The 19,338-nt window shown below is 40.3% G+C and overlaps 2 protein-coding genes across 2 annotated transcripts; both read left to right on the top strand.

The window, feature by feature from the left end:
• Window positions 1-716: 716 nt before the first annotated feature.
• On the top strand, window positions 717-4,647 carry snrpe (small nuclear ribonucleoprotein polypeptide E). The gene is made up of 5 exons (XM_061069891.1): window positions 717-890; window positions 1,799-1,825; window positions 1,929-1,991; window positions 3,253-3,331; window positions 4,461-4,647. The coding sequence occupies exons 1-5, from the start codon at window positions 837-839 to the stop codon at window positions 4,514-4,516; spliced, it is 279 nt and encodes a 92-aa protein (XP_060925874.1). The 5' UTR covers window positions 717-836; the 3' UTR covers window positions 4,517-4,647.
• Window positions 4,648-5,162: 515 nt separating this feature from the next.
• cdc42 (cell division cycle 42) lies at window positions 5,163-18,246 on the top strand. Its single transcript, XM_061069310.1, has 6 exons — window positions 5,163-5,229; window positions 10,627-10,767; window positions 11,414-11,486; window positions 11,756-11,865; window positions 12,531-12,728; window positions 16,461-18,246. Exons 2-6 carry the CDS (start codon window positions 10,663-10,665, stop codon window positions 16,548-16,550), a joined length of 576 nt encoding a protein of 191 aa, XP_060925293.1. The 5' UTR covers window positions 5,163-5,229; window positions 10,627-10,662; the 3' UTR covers window positions 16,551-18,246.
• The last annotated feature ends 1,092 nt before the right edge of the window (window positions 18,247-19,338 follow it).

The raw sequence follows: 19,338 nt of genomic DNA, 5'->3' as shown, positions 1-19,338 counted from the left end.
CACCTTTCAACATACACAGTACATTCCAACATCTGGGGGGCTTCCTGGTAGTGGGATAAACTAAGGGCCCCTATAGTTGTCAATGTAACTGCCGTTTCAAAAATCTGATTTTCCATGTCACACCACAGGACAGCATTTGTGTTACGAAAGTTATTTTGCTGTAAATACTAATATACTAGTTTTGTGCATATTAAAACCTCATATTAATAAAGTCATTATATACAATATAATGCCAAGGCAGTTATCACCTGCACCAGATATTTCTGGTTTATTTTGTTAATATGTAAGTTTAATGCTTCACCTATGTTACGGTTACACCGCAGGACATTTTGCGTATTCACCTTAAAATATAATCAAAACATAACAGATATTTCATACAAAATCATAAGTTTAAAACAAAGTACCATAATATGCATCACATCCATGTGTTGTTTAAGTGGTTAAATGCATCTAAATAGACATTCACACCTAGTTACAGAAAAATCATGCGTCATGTCATCCACCCATTTATGGTTATTTAAAGAAAGATTGAAGTCTTTTGTTAAAAACTTCCCATGCATTTTCATGTATTATTGTTTTCCTTATAGTATCCTTTTATATTAAATGCACTGGAAGCATAAGTAGTAGTGGAGCACTGTGTGGGTGCGGTAAAGACCTCCTGCCTGTGGAGGCGCTCTCCTGACGTCATGACACTTTTTAAAGGCACCGACATTACACGCGGAAGGAGCCCGCCATTGAAGCCAATTCCCAACGTGAGTGTGTCGTTGAAGTACGTTTTATAAAAAACTGTGCTCTATTTTTCTTTTTCCTTCCTCCGCTGGTACTTTGGTGGCGACATGGCGTACAGGGGACAGGGACAGAAGATCCAGAAGGTGATGGTGCAGCCCATCGTATCCTTTTCATGACGAGTGACCACCGCGGGTAAACTGGGCTAATGTAGCAGCTAGGTTAGCCTTTTCTTGTTAGCTAGCTAACCATTCATTCTCAAGTAAGGCGAACGATTTAAAACCTTTTAACACACGTATTGTGTAACAACGACTTGGTTCAAGAAGCAGAAAGTGCTTTGAGCTGAGATTTCTTTGCTAAAAGTTGTGGTTCTTTGTCGTCATCATCATGGTCAGTGTGTAGCTCAATCCTTAGCACAGCCGAACTCACCACAGCAGTTCTTCTGTTTATATTGTTGAATCCCTAACATTATCCTTCTTTCAGCAGATTTCGTCTCATACATCACTTTGCTAGATGACAGGACATATGGTAGAGCCAGAACAACTAAATACGTAATAAGGTGTAATTGTATCTTTAACAAACGATTGATCATTGAGCTAATCATACAAGCTTTCTCTTGAATATACCGCCTCTCTAATTCTAAATAGAATATGAAATATTAGCCTACATTTTACAGACCAAACAACTACCTGATAATTTCAGAAAGTAATCTGTAGGATGATGAAAACCATAGTCCGATTACACACGATCCAAAGCAACAAATCTCCATTGTCCTTGGTGGAAACGTGCATACTTTTCTGCAGCATGGTTCGTTTTGCTTACTTCAGAACAAAGTTTTCATATGGTACGTTGTAACCTAAACCTTAGTGAGGTAATTGTACCCCTATATTACTTTCAATGAAAATAAGTGTAGTCAGCACTGCTTACCATACTGTGTTCCAGAAAACTTTGGTCCATGTGCAGAATCTGAATAAGAGCAGAACCAGTGAGGGTGCATAACTGTGCAAAAACATTTTGTGTTTGTATTTGTGTCTGAACATAAGCATTGAGTTTCCTTAACTCCATGCACCAGAACCTTATTTTCAGGTATCTACAAAATGTAAGTATTAAGTCCTTCTTTATTTTTCAAATCAATTCTGTTTTGTGTTTTCTTAATTGTAGAATAGAATTGTATTCTTATATCTTGATCTTCTTATTCTCAGCGCTCACGGATCCAGGTCTGGTTGTATGAACAGGTGAACATGAGGATAGAGGGCTGTATCATTGTAAGTGGCCTATTACTTTTTTTTTGTTGTAGTTGTATTGAACTTGAATTTTAATTTCATTCACATGTAGCTAAATGAGAAGATTGTGAACCCTTGTCCTAACTGGGATGGTTATAATCTGACAATGGGTGCACATGTGGTAAATAATATGTAACTTTAGTCGCACCGGGCAGTGGTTGAACCAGTGCAACTTGAATTTATCAGGTACTCAAAAAATATTTTTTTAAAGAATAAAACAACTGGGTGTATGGACATTTGGCTTCGACAATCATTAAAGTGATTGATTATTAATTATTTTGTCAGTGTATAGCAGGGATTTTATATACACACTCACAGGCATTGCACGCTTAATGTGAGCACATGCGAGATGTGTGTTACTAAAGGGTTAAGAGCACGCTGTGTCGACTACACCCACACTCCTATTAGGCAAACGGAACAATAAAACAAGAGGACAACTGTAAAAAAGGGAACATATTCCCATGAAGAGAACAATCTATTTCTTTTGCGTCAAGAAAAAAGCTGCGGTGTCTGTTGCACCTGTCCCTGAAGTTGAAATGACCAGCGCAGACCCAACATCATTGGCGAATGACTCATTCAAAATAAATAAAAATAAGACGTCTTTCAAGATCGCGGATTCCATGTACATTTAATTTGTGATTGATGGAGACAGACATTTACACAAAATGGTGTGAAATCGTCTTCTGCCGCGTCCTTTTGCTTCAGTAATATTTGTATGAATAGTCAATTTATTTGAGTTTTTCAAGCACTTAAAAAAACAGCACTTTCAATTTTTTTGTCGTCACAATTTTTTTGAGTGCCCTGTGATTAGAGTAAACCTTTTCTACGTATTTATTCCTGTTTAGATATGGATTTACCTATGTATATATGGAAAGCAACGCTGAAAATTATATATTAGGTGCACCTTAAATATGTTCAACCAAGGAAAAAGTTAGTCTGGAGCAAATGAGCAATGAAATACTGCCTGATAAGGAAAACTACTTGTGGAATGATTTGCCTCTGATATCAACAATGATCATTGAGGCTGTTTTCCAAACAACAATTAATGCAAACTTTAAGTGTCATTGTTCCTGAAGAGACTGAACACACGCAAATAAATTTAACATAACCATAAATGCTGTGGGAAAACGTGATTGAGCACAGACAATTGGGACCAGTTTAATTTTTGTGCCTGGGTAAAATGTAATTGTTCTTCCATGATTGAAGCTAACAGTTTTTCCTTGCAATTCCTTCTCTGTCGTAGGGTTTTGATGAGTACATGAACCTGGTTCTAGATGATTCTGAGGAAGTCCACATGAAGACTAAGAACAGAAAGCCACTGGGTAAGAGTTCACCCCACTTTTCAATCCCTTGTTCTGCTTTCACAGAAGTAATTACTGATCCCAGTCACGATATGCCATGTATATGTAAAATTACACATGGAATAATCCCCAAGACAAGTTAGGTGCACACAGCTATAACCTTGAACAACAGTGCAACACTTAAAGATAGTGATCTTTTTCGTGATTATGAGAAGTGGTGGGAAAATGGAATCATTATGAAACTGGTGGAACAATAAGGTGGCTTAATGGTGGGTTCTAGTCTGTTCGCAGCAGCTGTATGTGTGTGCATAAACTCTTCAAAGACAGGATTTGAGGGGCTTGCTGACATGTTGCCGAGTTCAACTGCAATTTTTGCAGGGTTAATATCTAGATGTTTGACAACTGCAGCCAGAGTGCATGATGGGGCGTAGATGGTGAAGGTACATGTAGGAGTGATGTGCCCCCTGACATTTAAGTATTTTATACAAATACTGTACTTTAGAAATTAGTTTTGTACCAAGCTAAGTTTGACAATGAGCAACACAAAATAAAAAAAATGCAAGTCTGTTTATTAGATATAAAGTCATTTTCCCTGAGTTATGAAAATAAGTTTCATTTTTGTTTCAACTGACATCTCCTCCAGCCGGACGTGTCATTCTGTGAGCAGGATGACACAGAATAGCTGGAGGATCGGTCAGAATCACAGTGTCTTTTCTGTTTTGTAAACTTTGTTTGGGAACCAGTCTGGTGTTTGCCCTGAAGATAGTGTACTGTGTGACTCTGTCGCCAGCAGGTTGTGTAGTAGGAACTCAGTACAACAAGACTTGCCATCACAAGACAGTTTATTGTATAAAGTGAACAGCACAAACTTCCAACGACTTTCAAAGTTGCATCGTCTGTGCTTGGCATAAGGGTCAGCATACAATTGTTTGCTCGGCCTTTAAAAAATGGACTGACATGTTAACGGCCCTATTTGAGAATATCAAATTCATCTTGTAACCACACAAAAGCAAAGGTTTCCTCATCATGCTGACTTCTTTGGTTGACAGTGAATTTATTAAAACTGTAGATAAATTCTGTCTCAACCATGTAATACTAACACAAGGAATAAATTGTCAACCATTTTTGTTCCTCTCTCTGTGTCTCCCAGGGAGGATCATGTTGAAAGGAGACAACATTACCCTGCTGCAGAGTGTGACCACCTAGGACGATGCAATCAAATCCTAACTCTCCTCGGAAGAAATAGTTTCCTCCTTTTTTTCTGTTAAAGATTGTGTGCATTTGTGTTAATGTAACTTTCTGGATCCATTTTGGAAATAAAGTTTTTTTTGTTACTACTTGTTGTTCCTGCCTTAACTGTGCATGTTAAGAACCCTCAAACAACGTTGTTGGGTTTTTAGGTTGTTGGACCACAGTGCCATCTACTGGCATACAACAGTATTACAATGCTCTTATGTAGGTCAAACTATCTCCCTGCTTCAAATCACATAACATTTAGGTGATAAAGAAGTAATATTTTTGATAAAGACTGATTTGTATTGCTCTCACCAATCTTATACATCATTTTGTATTAATTGAATATAGATGCAGGGAAGTCCCTTGTTTGATATGTCTCGTACAAAGTGAGCATACGTGATTGATTTTTTTTTTCATTTTTCAGATGTTGGAATAATTTGACGTTTAAACTGCCGTACAATACTCAGTACTGAAACTAAATACTACGTAATCTAATTCATGATTAATGATCGTTTGTTTTAATGGGCCTAATTAGACAGAAGCGGCCCGGTCGTAGTAAAAGTAAATTAGCGTAATTACGTAGGACTCCAGTACGCAGCGCAACGTGTCCCTGTGCTGTTGACTGGGAAGCCCCTAGCGCGGAGCTGCCAACGCCCGGCGTACAGACACAAACAGAGGAGACGGTAAGAGGCTAGCGTCCGCTTCTCTTTCACACTGATGTTATTGTTGCTGCTTTGTATTTTGAATCATATCGGCATCTAAGTTGTACATCTGGGGTTCGGTTTTTATAATTGACAGTTTATATAAATATCATTCGGCCACAGCATCCGCTAAGGTTAGCTCCGCTAGCTAGCTAGCAAGCCGACCGGGGAGGATGGGGTAGCAAAGCAGGCAGATAGTAGTGGCTAGTAAATAAATCCCAGTGAGTGGTATCTACACGTTAGTTACATCGTATTAATAAGTGAGTTATTTATCTTCTAATAAACCTAAAAGTAAAGTTAGTCAATGGTTAAAGATGGAGGGGGGATCTTGTTAGCTGTTAGCTGCTCGGCCAGCTGAGGCGTAACAAACGTCAGATCAGTCATTTCCTCCCAATCTCAGCCCAGTCTGGGGAATTATGTTTGTACAGTTTGATGTTTGGAATCAAATAGCATTGATTGTGTTTTAAACAGAGGCAGCTCGGAGTTTTAACGTGGGGTTATAGGCAAGCGGCAGGAAATTAGGCCAGATTGAGGCCGGGGATATATGGCCGACATACAGCAGCTCAGGCTAATGCATCCCCGCTAACGAAAGCGCTTACTGCTCATCTCTGCGTTGTGATCTTACATGTTTCAGTAGCTGAGCGACGATGATACGTACAGGATGATGCATAGTTAGTTACAGTATGTCACAGTATCTACAATCTCAGAGTTTGACCTGTCTTCATCGGACCACGCCAATGTAGCGTTCCATTCTCGGACTACTCCATTATTTGGGTGGAAGTCAGAGGAAAATACTTGCGGGTTCTCTGATTTGCGATCTGCATGAAGCCTGTTTCTTCGACTGTGCTTGAGATAACCAGTCTCTGTTTAAGAGAAATGATTGGGAAGCGTTGACCGATTGTTAAGTACATGTTAAATCCGGTTCAAGTGTCTACAGAAATGCACAGTGCTTGTACATAATGAGTTTTGATGTAAAAATATTTAGGGAGATGCTGTTCAACACAGTGTCCGTGTCATGTTGGGGTAAAAAGACACATCAAGCTCGTTATTAGCAGCTTTCACTCGTGTATTACATGAGCTGCTCTGGCTGGCCGACACACAAATGCCTGGATTAGGTCAGGCAGCATTATTGCTGCTGCAGCCACCCTCAATGACCACCGGCATTCTGACGTGTTTTGTATTGTGTTTGTCATATATCTCACAGTGGCACCCATCACAAGTGTTTACATGTTCTTCTATAGTTGAATGAAAATCAGGTTTTTACACTGTTGAATGACTGAAACGGGGATCCCTTCTCATCCTCAGCACATTACGTTTTTTACCAGCTTTCTGTAAGGAATAATTCTTCTCGGTTACCTGATTACCAACCAAGTGTTTGGCAATCCATATTGTCCGTTCACTCGTACACTTGGCTGCAAAAATATACAGGCAATTTAATAAGTGATTGTTGTATTTCTTGTGGAGTAGGGTACCAAATTGCCAGCAGGAAAGTTTTCAATTTTCTTTTCATGCCAGCTGCTCACAGGATGCAGTCCTTGTCAGTGATAGTTTCACCTGCCAGAGAGAAGTTGACTAGGATGTCCATGCTACTCAATCCCCTTCTATTGCAGCGCATCTACAAACCAATGGAAGTCACTTTTACACCAATGGGGATGTAAACACCCACGGGGATGTAAACACCCACCACTCTCTCAACATGAACACTCGCAGTTGGCAGTTGATATGATTTTGGTCTCGTGGTTAATATGAATATACACTTGCAGTGACTGTTTAATGGGCAGCAGCGCTAAATAGTATGTAGACCTAACAAACTGCAAGGACTACAAAGATAACTAGCCTAGTTTGCAAAGGAATTTATGTTAAAGAAATCACAGTGTTCAGTGTGCTGTAAGCAGACATCACCTGTGCACTGTGTCAAACCACAATCACACCGAAACATTTGGCGCTCGCAGGTTTTGTCCCTCCTGCTTCTCTCATTGACACCCCCACCCCCACACGGTGGTGCAGAGCTCTGCAGTGGGTTAGCGCTGACATACTGGAACTGGTGGAGGAGAAATAGGGGAATACTGTGGTGTGGTCCACATTCTATGTGTTTCTCAAAATGCACACTGCACCAAGCAGCACTGCCATGTCCCAGACAAGTTTTATGAAGGTATTTTCACATCACAGCAGGAATACAACAAGTGTAAAATAAGATAGTGATTTAATAAATTAAAAGGTGGAGCCGGCTATTATTTTCATTATATTTTTAATTATGGTTTAATATGCAGGTAATTATTTGATTGTTTTATATGCAAAATACATGCTTCCATGTCCAGGAAGTTTCACTACAATTCACTCTTTGGGACACATGACCCACAAGGGGCGGGTGGGTCAACAACCCATAACGACTCCCAAGGAAACCAACAGCAGGGTGGGTCCAGCATCTCACCCTACAAGTTAAATACCTGGGATTCCCAGCAGTCAGTTTGAACTAAAGAAGCCTCTTGGATTAGAGCTGAAACATCAAGAAATTCAACCAATCCTGATGATCTGTTTTAAGCACTTGCATATATCATGAGCTGGAGACTCCCCACAGACAAAATCCATAGTAACACTCCTGAAAATGCACATCTCGTGACCACCATGTACAGTGGGAATACACCCGCCAGTGTGCGCAGGTTGCTTGAATAGTAAAATGCAGAATTTAACTGGACAACAGCCGTTTACAAAGAGAACAGTGTCAGTAAAGCTTGGTAGGTGAGGCTAATTCCAAATGTTTTCTTTTGGAAGGTATCATGTTATTGGAGCCAAACAAATCAGCGAAGGCTATGTTATTACCTAAAACACCCAATCAGCAATCAATTGTGAGCGTTCAGTCATTGTTTCCGTCATCTTCATTCCTGCCTGTCCAGACTAAAACACAACCCTGGAGTTATTAAGCCAAAATTTGACATGCAGTGTGGATGCAAGGCAGTGAGTGACCCATGCTGATCCATGCTTTTCAAATGAAAATGTAATTTTTCCAGGGAAAATTACAAAAAAGTATTGACTACTAAGAAAGTTGACAATCTAATTTCTTTCATTTATTACTTGACAAATCTTCTCAGCTCTAACTAAATTCCATGCTGCAACTTTAGCTTCCGGTGTTTGGCTGTATGCCTGCTGGCTCACTATCATGGCGTACAAGGACACTCTGAACAGAACACTGTTGTTCAGCTTAACAGGTGACCTGTCATGACCACAACGCTTTTTTGGTTCTGAAAATTGTCATGCAATAATCTTTTTCCATGACATCTGTATTGTGTCAGACAATTGCTGATTTTATTTTGTGTCTGTTTCTTGGGAATTTTGTGGAATAAAGACAGAAAATAAAGAGCACAGGCACAACATTCCCAGCATCTTTTCCGTCTGGTACATTGATGCCATGTTATGGCTATCTTAATGGTCTGTCTCCAGGTGTGGATTTTAATGGCCCCTCCATCCCTTGAATTAGAAAATCTCATCCTGACATCGGGACACTTCCATGTGTGTTTGATTGGGGAGTTGCAGTTATTTATTGAGAACTTGAGGTTATCTTACCATAAATACCCCAGTGTCAATGAGTTTTTAAACAGGTTTTGGTTAACATCATTTTCAGATGTAGGTCAGGATTCCATTCTTCTGTTGTAGAGGGTTTTTTGTTGTCAAGAAATGAAAGCAGCATGTGGTGTTGAGCTTCTTGTCGTCTTTTTTCGTCTCCTGTAAGTCTAAGTGATGCCCAAAGATTCAAGGCTGTGATGGCTAGATAGATAGTCAGATACTTCATTAATCCCGAGGGAAATTCTGGCATCCTGTTGCACACTAAACAGTCGAACACAAGAATCAAAATGAGTCAAGAATAAGTACAATTCAGTGAGATGAAAGTTTAGCCACAAGAACTAGTATACAACTGTCACTGTAAAGAAGTATATTCTAATGGAAATATTGACAATTCAGATATATTGCGTATAAGCTGATTGAAAGACAAGTAGCTAAGCCAGAGTATTGAAGCTAAATATAAATACAGATAGATAAAATAAATAACTGAAGCTAAACAAAGTTGTGCATTAGATAAACATAAGCAGTAGTGGTTAGAGTCTGGCAGCCTAGTGACATGGCATTAATTTATCTCGTTTTGCAAAATCTGAGCGGAGTTGTACAGTCATGTGGCCTGGAGGATGAAAGACTTCCTCAGTCTCTGTGGAGCAGCAGTGTGAAAGCAGTCTTCCACTGAATGTACTCTGCCTGGTCAGCGTGCTGTGAAGGAGGTGGTCTGTATTGTCCATAATATCCAGTAGTTTGTTTTGGGTCCTTCTTTCTGCCACTTATATAAGGGATTCCACCACAGCAGTTTGTCCAGATGTGTAGCATCTCTTCTTCATGCTGCCTCCCCTTGCACACCACAGCATAAAGGAGGAGTCTCCCAACAACTGACATGGTAAAACATCAGCAGCAGTTTCCTGCAGATGTAAAAGGACCCTAGCCTCCTTAGGAAATAGAACCAGCTCTGCCCCTTTCTGAGGAGGGTGTCTGTGTTCACTGGCCAGTCCAGTCTATCATCCAGCTGCAGTCCGAGGTATTTCTAGGTCCTGACCACCTCAACATCAGCCCCCTCGATGGAGACTGGCTGCAGAAGTGGCTCTCAGAAGGAGAGGCTGTTTTGTAGTGTAGGCGCTTGAATAATGAAAAATAATTCGCATTGCGCCGATCCTTTTGTCCAGATGAGAGTTAGTCCTGTGTAGCAGAAAGAGACCAGCTGAAAGGTCTGTCTGTAAATGGTCTGTATTTTTCTCGTGCTTTTCTAGTCTTGATGACAACTCAAAGCGCTTAATGTGCGCAGCTATGAAACAGTTATGTTACTCACTCAAATGTATTGATCATTTTGTGTTGATAAGTATCGAAAATGTGGCGGTCATTCCAAACGAATTGACGTTTAAACTGTAGCTGGGCGAAGATGTCTGCTGAGTTGGTTTGTGTGTGTGTGAGAGAGAGAGAGAGAGAGAGAGAAAAGTGAGTGTGTTTGGGCACGTACGTAAGTGCCAAATGTGATATTGCCCTTATCCTAAAAAGGGCTGTTACCTTCCCTCACGTTCTCTGACTGTCATACAGATGCTTCATAATTTGGTTATGGTAATCAACTGCTTATAGTGATCAGTTTGGCACAAACGTGATCACAAAAAGCAGTTTCCACTGTATTTGGGGTCATGTTTACTTAAGTACAAGTACTAACTTACTCAAGTATTTCATCCACTTTGATTCAGTATTGTAAAGCAAAGTTCAAAGGCCATAGAGGCTTTACCCTGTGGCCGGCAGTTTTAATATTTGCTCTCAGTGCCATTAAATAATAAAGTTTTGTGTCCTTTTGTTTTTCTCTCCCAGATCTTGAATGAGTAGCAAAGACTGTAAAACGCAGCTATGCAGACCATCAAGTGTGTTGTAGTTGGTGACGGTGCTGTGGGTAAAACATGCCTGCTCATCTCTTACACCACAAACAAGTTTCCCTCTGAATATGTACCTACGGTAAGTGTGTGCACGTCTGTTCCACTGATTGACAGAACTTCTACTGACGGAATGTGCATATGGTCCATCTTTTAGCCGCTGCTCACTCACAGTGGACAGATGATTTCTATTCCACCTCCTCTGTGCACAATTTACCAATTTAGAATGATATATTTGTTATAAGGAAATGCCTTTAATTCTGAACAAATAGAAAACAGGATGGTCAGTTCGAAACATGACTGGTGTTGGTTCGATGAACCCTATGAACCAAATAATTAGTCCTAATTAATCTAATTGCAGGTTATTTGTGACAGTCGTTTAGACAGGTTAGCCTTTTAGCTAGTGTTAATGATAACTGTTAACATTAACAAGAATTCCGTCTTCCAGGTTCTGAATAGTATTCTGAATACTACTTAACATAAATGTATCTTATTTTTTTGCTGCTTTCAACATGCGTCAAACCATTGTTAACTCGGGTTTGACCATCTGCAGCAAGACAGTGCAGCTGTAGAGCCATTCTAACAATATTGAATGATATGTACTTAAATTAGATCACTTCTCAATCAATGTTTCACTATCAATACCATGTTTCTCACAAAATGTATTTGCACATAATGCATAGATCATTTATAATAACCAACCCTTGGTTTTGTTGTGTGTGTTATAGGTCTTTGATAACTATGCTGTTACGGTAATGATTGGAGGCGAGCCCTACACTCTGGGCTTGTTTGATACAGCAGGTTTGTCTTATTTTATTTATAATAACCATCCCTTTTAATTTGTATATCCAGGGTCTTCATTTTATGCAATAATTGTCTATTAAGCCCCTCTCATCATGTACTGTACAGTGAATTAAAATGAAATGATGAATAAAAAGTATGTCTTTATATTTAATCCACAGACCAACATTTGTTAATTGCTAGTGTGATAGTTTCAGTTAGTTCTCAGGTTTAGACAGAAGAGTGAGTCCTGTGAAAATGTTAAAATTTTTGGATGTGTTTTTTTTCAGGTCAGGAAGACTACGACAGGTTACGACCTCTGAGTTATCCCCAGACAGATGTCTTCCTCGTCTGTTTCTCTGTCGTGTCTCCCTCCTCGTTTGAAAACGTTAAAGAAAAGGCAAGTGCAGCCCATGCTCCTTTCTTAACTGTGAATGATGAGCATTTTATTTTGTTAACCTAATGGCATGCCTCAGAGAATTAATTCAACTGTATAAATTAACCTCAGAACTGGCACGTATTATACACTACATCAAATTTTATATTCATTCAGTCCATCCTGACTCTGCTCGCTCTCTTACTCTCTCTCTTTTTGACACACGCACTCACCAACACACTAAAAAAGTCCTCAGACACATGGGTAAACACAACATAATTTGGTCTTCATGAACACAAATGTTGTGATTATTTGCTGACAGAGCAGTGAAGTGAGATGTGATCACATGTGGTCACAGCTTTTACTTATTGCAAGTTTTCGTCAGGTTATATACAATGATGTATACTGATTTGATTACTATCGGAACGGTTGGCAACTAATTTTCTGACTTTTTTTGAGTTGCTTAAATTCTTCTGTCCAGTAGACATGATGTCCAATGTACATAAAAAGGAAATAGATGATCTGGCAGACTGGAGGGCATTTTTCAGAAAAAGGGCAGAAGTTGAGTGTTATTTTTCTAGTGGATCTGACCGCCATTGACAGTGACTCAAACTTGATTAAGCATGGAAGAACCCACTATTAGTAAATCTGATGTTTAAAGCATGTGTGCATGTTGTGTGTTTATCCAGTGGGTTCCAGAGATCACCCATCACTGTCCAAAGACCCCCTTCCTCCTAGTTGGGACGCAGATTGACTTGCGGGATGACCCCTCAACTATAGAGAAGCTGGCCAAGAACAAGCAGAAGCCCATCACCCCGGAGACAGCCGAGAAGCTGGCGAGAGACCTCAAGGCTGTGAAATATGTGGAGTGCTCAGCCCTCACACAGGTAATACACAGTAACTATGTACATATACACAATTCGCAGTCTGTCATACACTCCATTCACACCAAAAAAGAAAGTGGAGGAACAAAACCTGTCCACATGTCCCCCTGGCCTGTGCACGCTGTGGTTGGTTTATTTTGCATGCTGGTTTGGTTTCATTGACTGTTCTATCTTGTGAATTCAGCGATGTTACAAATAGTAAATCATCAGCTGTCTTCATAAAGCTTAGAAACCTTCCCTGTACAGAGGTCCTGCCTCCCACAACCAGAGTTGAATGTGTGCTCGTAGAAGTATCAGACAAGGCTTTGAGGGATCTGGATTAGCAAATTCATATTGAAGCTAAAATATGAAAAAGTAAATAACTCTGACATATGACGTAAAGACTGGCATCACAACCTGACCAAGGCTCAGTCAGTAAGAGACATGTTTGAAGAGGAGGTGAAAGGGCGATCTTGGCAAGTTAGCCGGCTTCATTGTTTTTTTTTAAACTGTTCACGGAGTGTAGGGAAACTTTAAAAATCTACAATGAATGCCAATTGTTTAAGCTAACTTCATGTACATCAGAGGCTGAGAAATAAAAGATTTGGTTAACATGGGCAATTCTCTCAGCTCTTCAGAAAACCCTTTTTAGGTTTTAGATCAATGTTTTCAAACAAATCTTGGATTTTAGAGGTTGTCTTTATTCTGCGCCTCAGGTTTTAATAGGGTTAAAAAAGTCAGCCGATGTTTTATGAGTTGATCTGCTCGTGTAGTTGATGCATAGAAACTCTAGGTAGGTAATGATAAGAACACGACTCAAACGATAAGATGAGTTGTTACTCACTCACTTACTCACACAGAGAACAATGGTGTTGATGGGGCTGTGGTGTCCCCCCCCTCCCCTTCAACTCCCTGTTCTGCTCCTTCCTTCCTCCACCCCTCCCCTGGCACTACTGTTGCACAGCTGCTGATGTCATTTCCTGTTTCCTGCCTGGGATCTCAGCATTCGGTCCACACCTCACATTCAGCCCACTGTTGAACGACTGCCGCCTCTGAGCTCAACACTATTGCACTTTAGCCTCCATCTTTGTGCATCTCCTTCCCTCAGTGGTCATGCATCTCTTACAGGTCTCTGTGTTTCCTCCTCCCTCCCTCTGCCATGTTCCTCGTCTCCTCTCTCCCACTAACCCCTCTCTGTGTTTGCTGTGCTAACTGTGCTGTTCTCTTCCTTTCTCCTGTCGTTGTAGCGAGGGCTGAAGAATGTATTTGACGAAGCTATCCTAGCTGCCCTTGAGCCTCCTGAGACGCAGGGAAAAGGGAAATGCTGTATATTTTAAACTCTCTGTGCCACTTCTCTCATAACTGCTCTTATTCTCTCGTTCCTTTACCCCCTTCTCTCCTTTTTCTCCTCTCCTCACTCTATCTCGTTACATGTGCTGCTTTTTTAACCTAGTCCCAATCTCAGACATCTAACCAGTCCATCATACTGATATTAGTCTTATCCCCCGCCACTAACTACTACTGCAACTAATCGGTGTACTGGCCTCATTCACTCTACGGCCTTTTTACACTTCAGTGACCTGTTGCCTAACCTCCAACTGCTGACATTTGATTTGTTTACTGTGGTAATAAGCTTCATATTTTATTTCTGGACTGATTTCTGTCCACTTAGTTTTAAATTGTAAATCTTCTAGCATTTTTAGTTTTCCTACTTCGGCCCGGTGCTTCAGTCGTGTGGCCCCTGGCCAGCAGTCGAACTGAATCTTGCAGAGGATGCAGGATGTAATTTGGGATGTAGCCATTGTTTTAGTTTCTCTCCCTTCTGTCCTGGAGTAGTAGTGAATGTGGGGGGTGGGTTCAGACCACGGCGAGGGACAGTGGCTTCAAATAGAAAATTATCTATACACTAAACAGAGCTTCCATTTCTAATGCTAATGTATTTTTTGTACTACTATTGATCAATCAATCAATCAAATTTTATTTGTATAGCCCATATTCACAAATCACAGTTTGTCTCATAGGGCTTGAAGTTATGTTTTGATAAACACAGAGTAAGAGTATGAATATGGTTACATATTCAGACCCATCAATGTTTCAGCTTTTGACAAAAAAAATTAAGACATCCCCAGATTAATTTACATTAAATTCACGATAATAACAAAGCAACACCAGGATGTGAAAATAGAAACGTACAGAAGAACAAGCTTCACTGTTGCACTCTTATCAATCTTGGCTTCATGGCAGAGTGGTCACACAAAAGCCTCCATACGGAGAGACGCGGAGAATGAAGGGATCATTTCCATTTCAATACCAACACCAACCTAACGGTAAAGCAGCATCAGATTGTGTAGTAGTTGTTGGTGTTTTTTTCCAGCAAAATCGGGGGTTAAGTAAAGACTGATCAAAGTGCAAAAATATCCTTAAAGTAAACCTGCTCCAGAGACTGAGCTTGAAAGTCCATTTTCAAATCAGCGAATTGGATTTATAACCCAATCAACATCTTTGAAAACAACACTAGAGGAGACTTGAGCCTGTAATGGCTGCATAAAGTTCTTCAACGAAACACTGAGTCAAGGGTCTAAATATGTCAGTGTGATATTTTATCTTTTCTTTTTAGAACCTTTTTAAACACTCAAAGCATAAGGCTGCAACATAAAGATGTGAAAATAGTAAAGGGTTTCTAAATACTTGGTGAATGCACTGCAGGACTGTTAAATGCTAATGTCAGATAGAGTGCATTTGGCCATTTCGTTATTATAACCACTAGATGACAGCTTGTACTTTTTGGTACTAGAATACTATTGATTTGGTTCATTTTGATGCTCCACTTCAAGTTTCTTTTAAGAGTTAATATTCTAAATACAATGGTTGGACTTCTTTGGCCCAATGCTCTCTACATACGACATCAACGTGCCATCAACTGTGGTGCATATCCTGCTGTGTTGGAAGTCCAGATAATATAAAAGCTATGATTGTGTGAAATAACCTGTATAACAAATTAATAAAGGACAGATGAACTTGCTCTCTTCTCTCTGGCTCCCTTCTTGTTCCAGTGCTTTGTCAGAGAAGAATTTAACAGCGAGTTGAGCCAGGCTGAGGGGCTTACTGGTTTACTGGTTTACTGGTTTATTGCATAGTGCAGCATTGTGTCGGAGCAGCTCTGGTTACTTCACATGACTGAGCTCATGGTGTAAGCCGCTCCGCTCAAGGGCAAAAAGAGCAAAACATTCACGGTTAAGTTTTTTTTACTTGTATATTTTCTGTTGAGTCTGGATGTGTTCCTGCAGGGTGTTAGTCATCAGTATCAATCTGAAGAAGAGAGCCAAGGAGAAAACACAGGAGGTGTGGAATAGAAAGGCTGCTGTGTGTGTGTGTGTTTGTGTTTGTGTGTTGCTGTGGCATCAGGGACTGAGTTTTGTTTTTCCTCCACTTTCTTGGTTCATTTCAACTGCACCTACACATGCATGCTATATATGTTGACAGTTTATCCTGAACCCGTCTCCCATTTACTGAAACAACCCCAGAAAGGTGTTTCTCATTTCTTTGCATTATTGTTTAATTTGTTTTGTCCCCTGCAGGTCTCGCATTGTGTTTATGAAACCCCCAATAAATGATGTTCAGTTTTCACCTGGTTATTCTGCCTCTGTTCAAGCTGATCGCTTGCTCAGCCTTTTTTCAGTTGACCTTTTTGTGTGTCTGTGTGCGTGTGCTCGTTTGCAATGCCCCCTCACTGAGCCCGTGTGTTTGTGTTCACAGAAAGGCCTAAAGAATGTGTTTGATGAGGCGATATTGGCTGCATTGGAGCCCCCAGAGCCCAAGAAGAAACGCAAATGTGTGCTGCTATGAGAGGCTCCTACCTTTTTCAGATCACTCACACATACAACACATCCACACATCCTTAAATACATACACATACACACGCACACACACACACACCCCTTTCCCTTGCTCTACTAAAGCTGGTTGACAGCATTGTCCTCCGCAAGAAGTAAAACAGCTGACCAAGTTTCAGATAATTCTCTGCAATAATAAAAGAAGCCTCACCCCGAGGTCTGAGTTGGGACAGAAGCTGAACCTAACCTGGCCAATAGGCCACTGTGGGCTCCCAGCAGAAGATGATCCAGATACCAAGCTTACACCCAAGTAGAACTCACTCTGTCAAGCGTTTGATAGATTGATCTTAACTCAGTAAGTGTTGTGGCCTCATCAATTTTAAAGAGGCCTGGCCATTTAGTTGTCCTCCGCCACTGTAAAGCTTCCAAGGATATAAGCCCCGCCCCAGCCAACTGATTGGTGGCTGCTCATGCTGCTGGTCGTCCTGCCCCCCCACCCCCTCGACGAGCACACTCATCGCCTGACCCCTATGTTCCTCGAGGAATTACAAACAAGAGTAGTTTTATTTGCCAACACCCTCTTTCCCCCTGAAACACACGACAAGTCTGAGATATATTTATTTCATGTTCCAGATCGATGCACTCTGAACCACTAAAGAAACTGTGTAGGTCTGATAGGACTCATTCACTTAAACAGTCAGGATGAGACTCCTCACAGCTCTCTTTCTATGAGGAAGTCAAACAGGTTACTATCGCCATCGGCCCTGCAGTCCTCTATGTGCAGTCCATTTGGAGTGTGGTAATCACTTGAGCTAAAGGCATCCAGTAGTAATGGGTCTGCTAGTCGACCACAGGAATTGGCCTTTTAGATGCAGGGAACTTAAACAGTGTTAGCAGAACAAGCGGTGTGTTCTTCATGTGTTGCCAGGGACCGAGGGAGAGTAAAGCAGGGCGCTGTTCAAACACCGTCATCCCCTCACACTTAGAATGGGTACAGCAGAGGCATCTGGGTAAAAAAAACTACCGTTTCTTGGCTGAAGTTCCATATGTAGACGAGTTACAAATGAAGACGAATTCCCACCAGATTTCTGTGCCAAGTCAGAATTTGGTGGCTTCCTGCAGTGTGTTGTTGTATCCAGGCCGTGTGTCTGCGGTGTGAAGGGCTGTCCAGTCTGTCGTACCCATTCCCAGTGTGCTGCGCTGCGTGTAGCTGGACCTTGGTCTCTGTTCTAAATGATAGGTTTAACAGATGTAATTATGATGTAAGCTGGCACACGATGTTGATGTAGGCTCCAGGTGTTTTTACCAAAATCTCTTTTCTTTTTCTTCATTATTTCTTTTTGTGCTGTTTTTTTTATTTTATATATATAAATATATTAAAAAAAAGGTTACTTTCACTCCTTTTACATTTAGGGGTCGGAACTCATCTGAACTCTTACCTGCCAGTTTATACCAAGAAAACCACTGATTGGTTTAGTTGAATAAAAACCTCCAATGGCAGAGAGACTGTTTGATAAAGATTATTTGTGATTGGTTGGTTCTTGTTTTTCTTTACTGGTGGCTTAGAGTTGGATGGACGTCCAGCCCAAGTCAATATAATTATTATAACCTGTTGTTTTGGTGCAAAACCAAATGCTTTGTCTAAAGTCTTTGTTCTTTGTATATGCATTCTTTTCAAAAATATTAAACTTATACCTTAATTGCCTTTACCACTTTTCCCCTTGGTTTTTATTGGTATATATATATCTATATATATATATAGATACATGTTTACATATACAATCAGTTTACATGATTTAAAAAGTTATTTCTGTATGTTTTAATACATACTTTTAATACGTCAATGGTATCAAGTAACAAGTGATTTTATTTCACCCTCCAACACAGGAGATGTTATATCCTCTCTCAGTTTGTAACAATACCTAAGGTAACACATGCAAATAGATGGAACTATAGTTCAAAGTGTTTAGCATACCTTGTGTAAAAAATATCTTGTTTTCTCTCAGTACATGTCTTAGTGGCAAATTTCACCCTCAGTGTTGGGGACACAACTGAATGATGTCATGACATGTATAGCCAGTAGGAGGTGCTGATCAACCAAACATCACCAGGTGTTGTGCCCGTGTATAACGCAATGAAGCTAATGCTGATGCCATTGACACCCCCCCCCCCCCCCTTTCTATACAGACACATACACACTGATACCTGGGTAATGACATTGGGATTGATAATGTTAGAAGTACAAAGACAAATGCAAACTGTGATACTGTAGCAACACAACTATACAAAGATGCACCTATAAAATATGTCTAAGAATCTCTCAATTAAATTTCGAAATAGAAGTGAATTGTTATTCAAACATCCAGAATTAACCAATCAACCCTCAAAAGTGTGTGCTAGATGTTACTCTGGCTGTATGAGAATAAACTGTATTACATAAGTTTGATAATTGTATTTTAGCCTGAATTAATCAAGAGTGGAGTCCTGGTCTGGACAACTTGGGATCAATAATCACTTTTTTAATTACATGCACTGTTTATAAAGAGGTTTATTCTGTAGTATAGTCAATGAGGATTTTCCACATCATATCTACTCATCTTGATGAGTCCTACTGAGCAGTAACTTCTGTTGATCTTTATAAATTACCCTGGGTAAAGAGTGGTTTGTAACACTTCAGCTTGGAGGGATTATAGGATCCACCATTCATGAAGCTTAACCAATTAGCTCTCTCGTACAGGTCGACCACTAATTAACCATGTCCATGATCTGGTCTAATAACAGCAGAAGGCCTTTAACAGAGG

The sequence above is a fragment of the Limanda limanda genome, chromosome 4 (genome assembly GCF_963576545.1).
Source record: "Limanda limanda chromosome 4, fLimLim1.1, whole genome shotgun sequence".
NCBI classification, from domain to species: domain Eukaryota; kingdom Metazoa; phylum Chordata; class Actinopteri; order Pleuronectiformes; family Pleuronectidae; genus Limanda; species Limanda limanda.
Note: the sequence above shows the minus strand (reverse complement) of the source record. Positions and strands in the feature narration are given on the sequence as shown.

Bases quoted from the DNA above. Each gene is read 5' to 3' on its own strand.
- snrpe (XM_061069891.1), top strand. From the start codon at position 837: ATGGCGTACAGGGGACAGGGACAGAAGATCCAGAAGGTGATGGTGCAG. The intron at 891-1,798 runs GTATCCTTTTCA...TCCATGCACCAG, and splicing joins AGGTGATGGTGCAGCCCATC to AACCTTATTTTCAGGTATCT. The intron at 1,992-3,252 runs GTAAGTGGCCTA...TCTCTGTCGTAG, and splicing joins GGATAGAGGGCTGTATCATT to GGTTTTGATGAGTACATGAA.
- cdc42 (XM_061069310.1), top strand. From the start codon at position 10,663: ATGCAGACCATCAAGTGTGTTGTAGTTGGTGACGGTGCTGTGGGTAAA. The intron at 10,768-11,413 runs GTAAGTGTGTGC...TGTGTGTTATAG, and splicing joins CCTCTGAATATGTACCTACG to GTCTTTGATAACTATGCTGT. The intron at 11,487-11,755 runs GTTTGTCTTATT...GTTTTTTTTCAG, and splicing joins GGGCTTGTTTGATACAGCAG to GTCAGGAAGACTACGACAGG.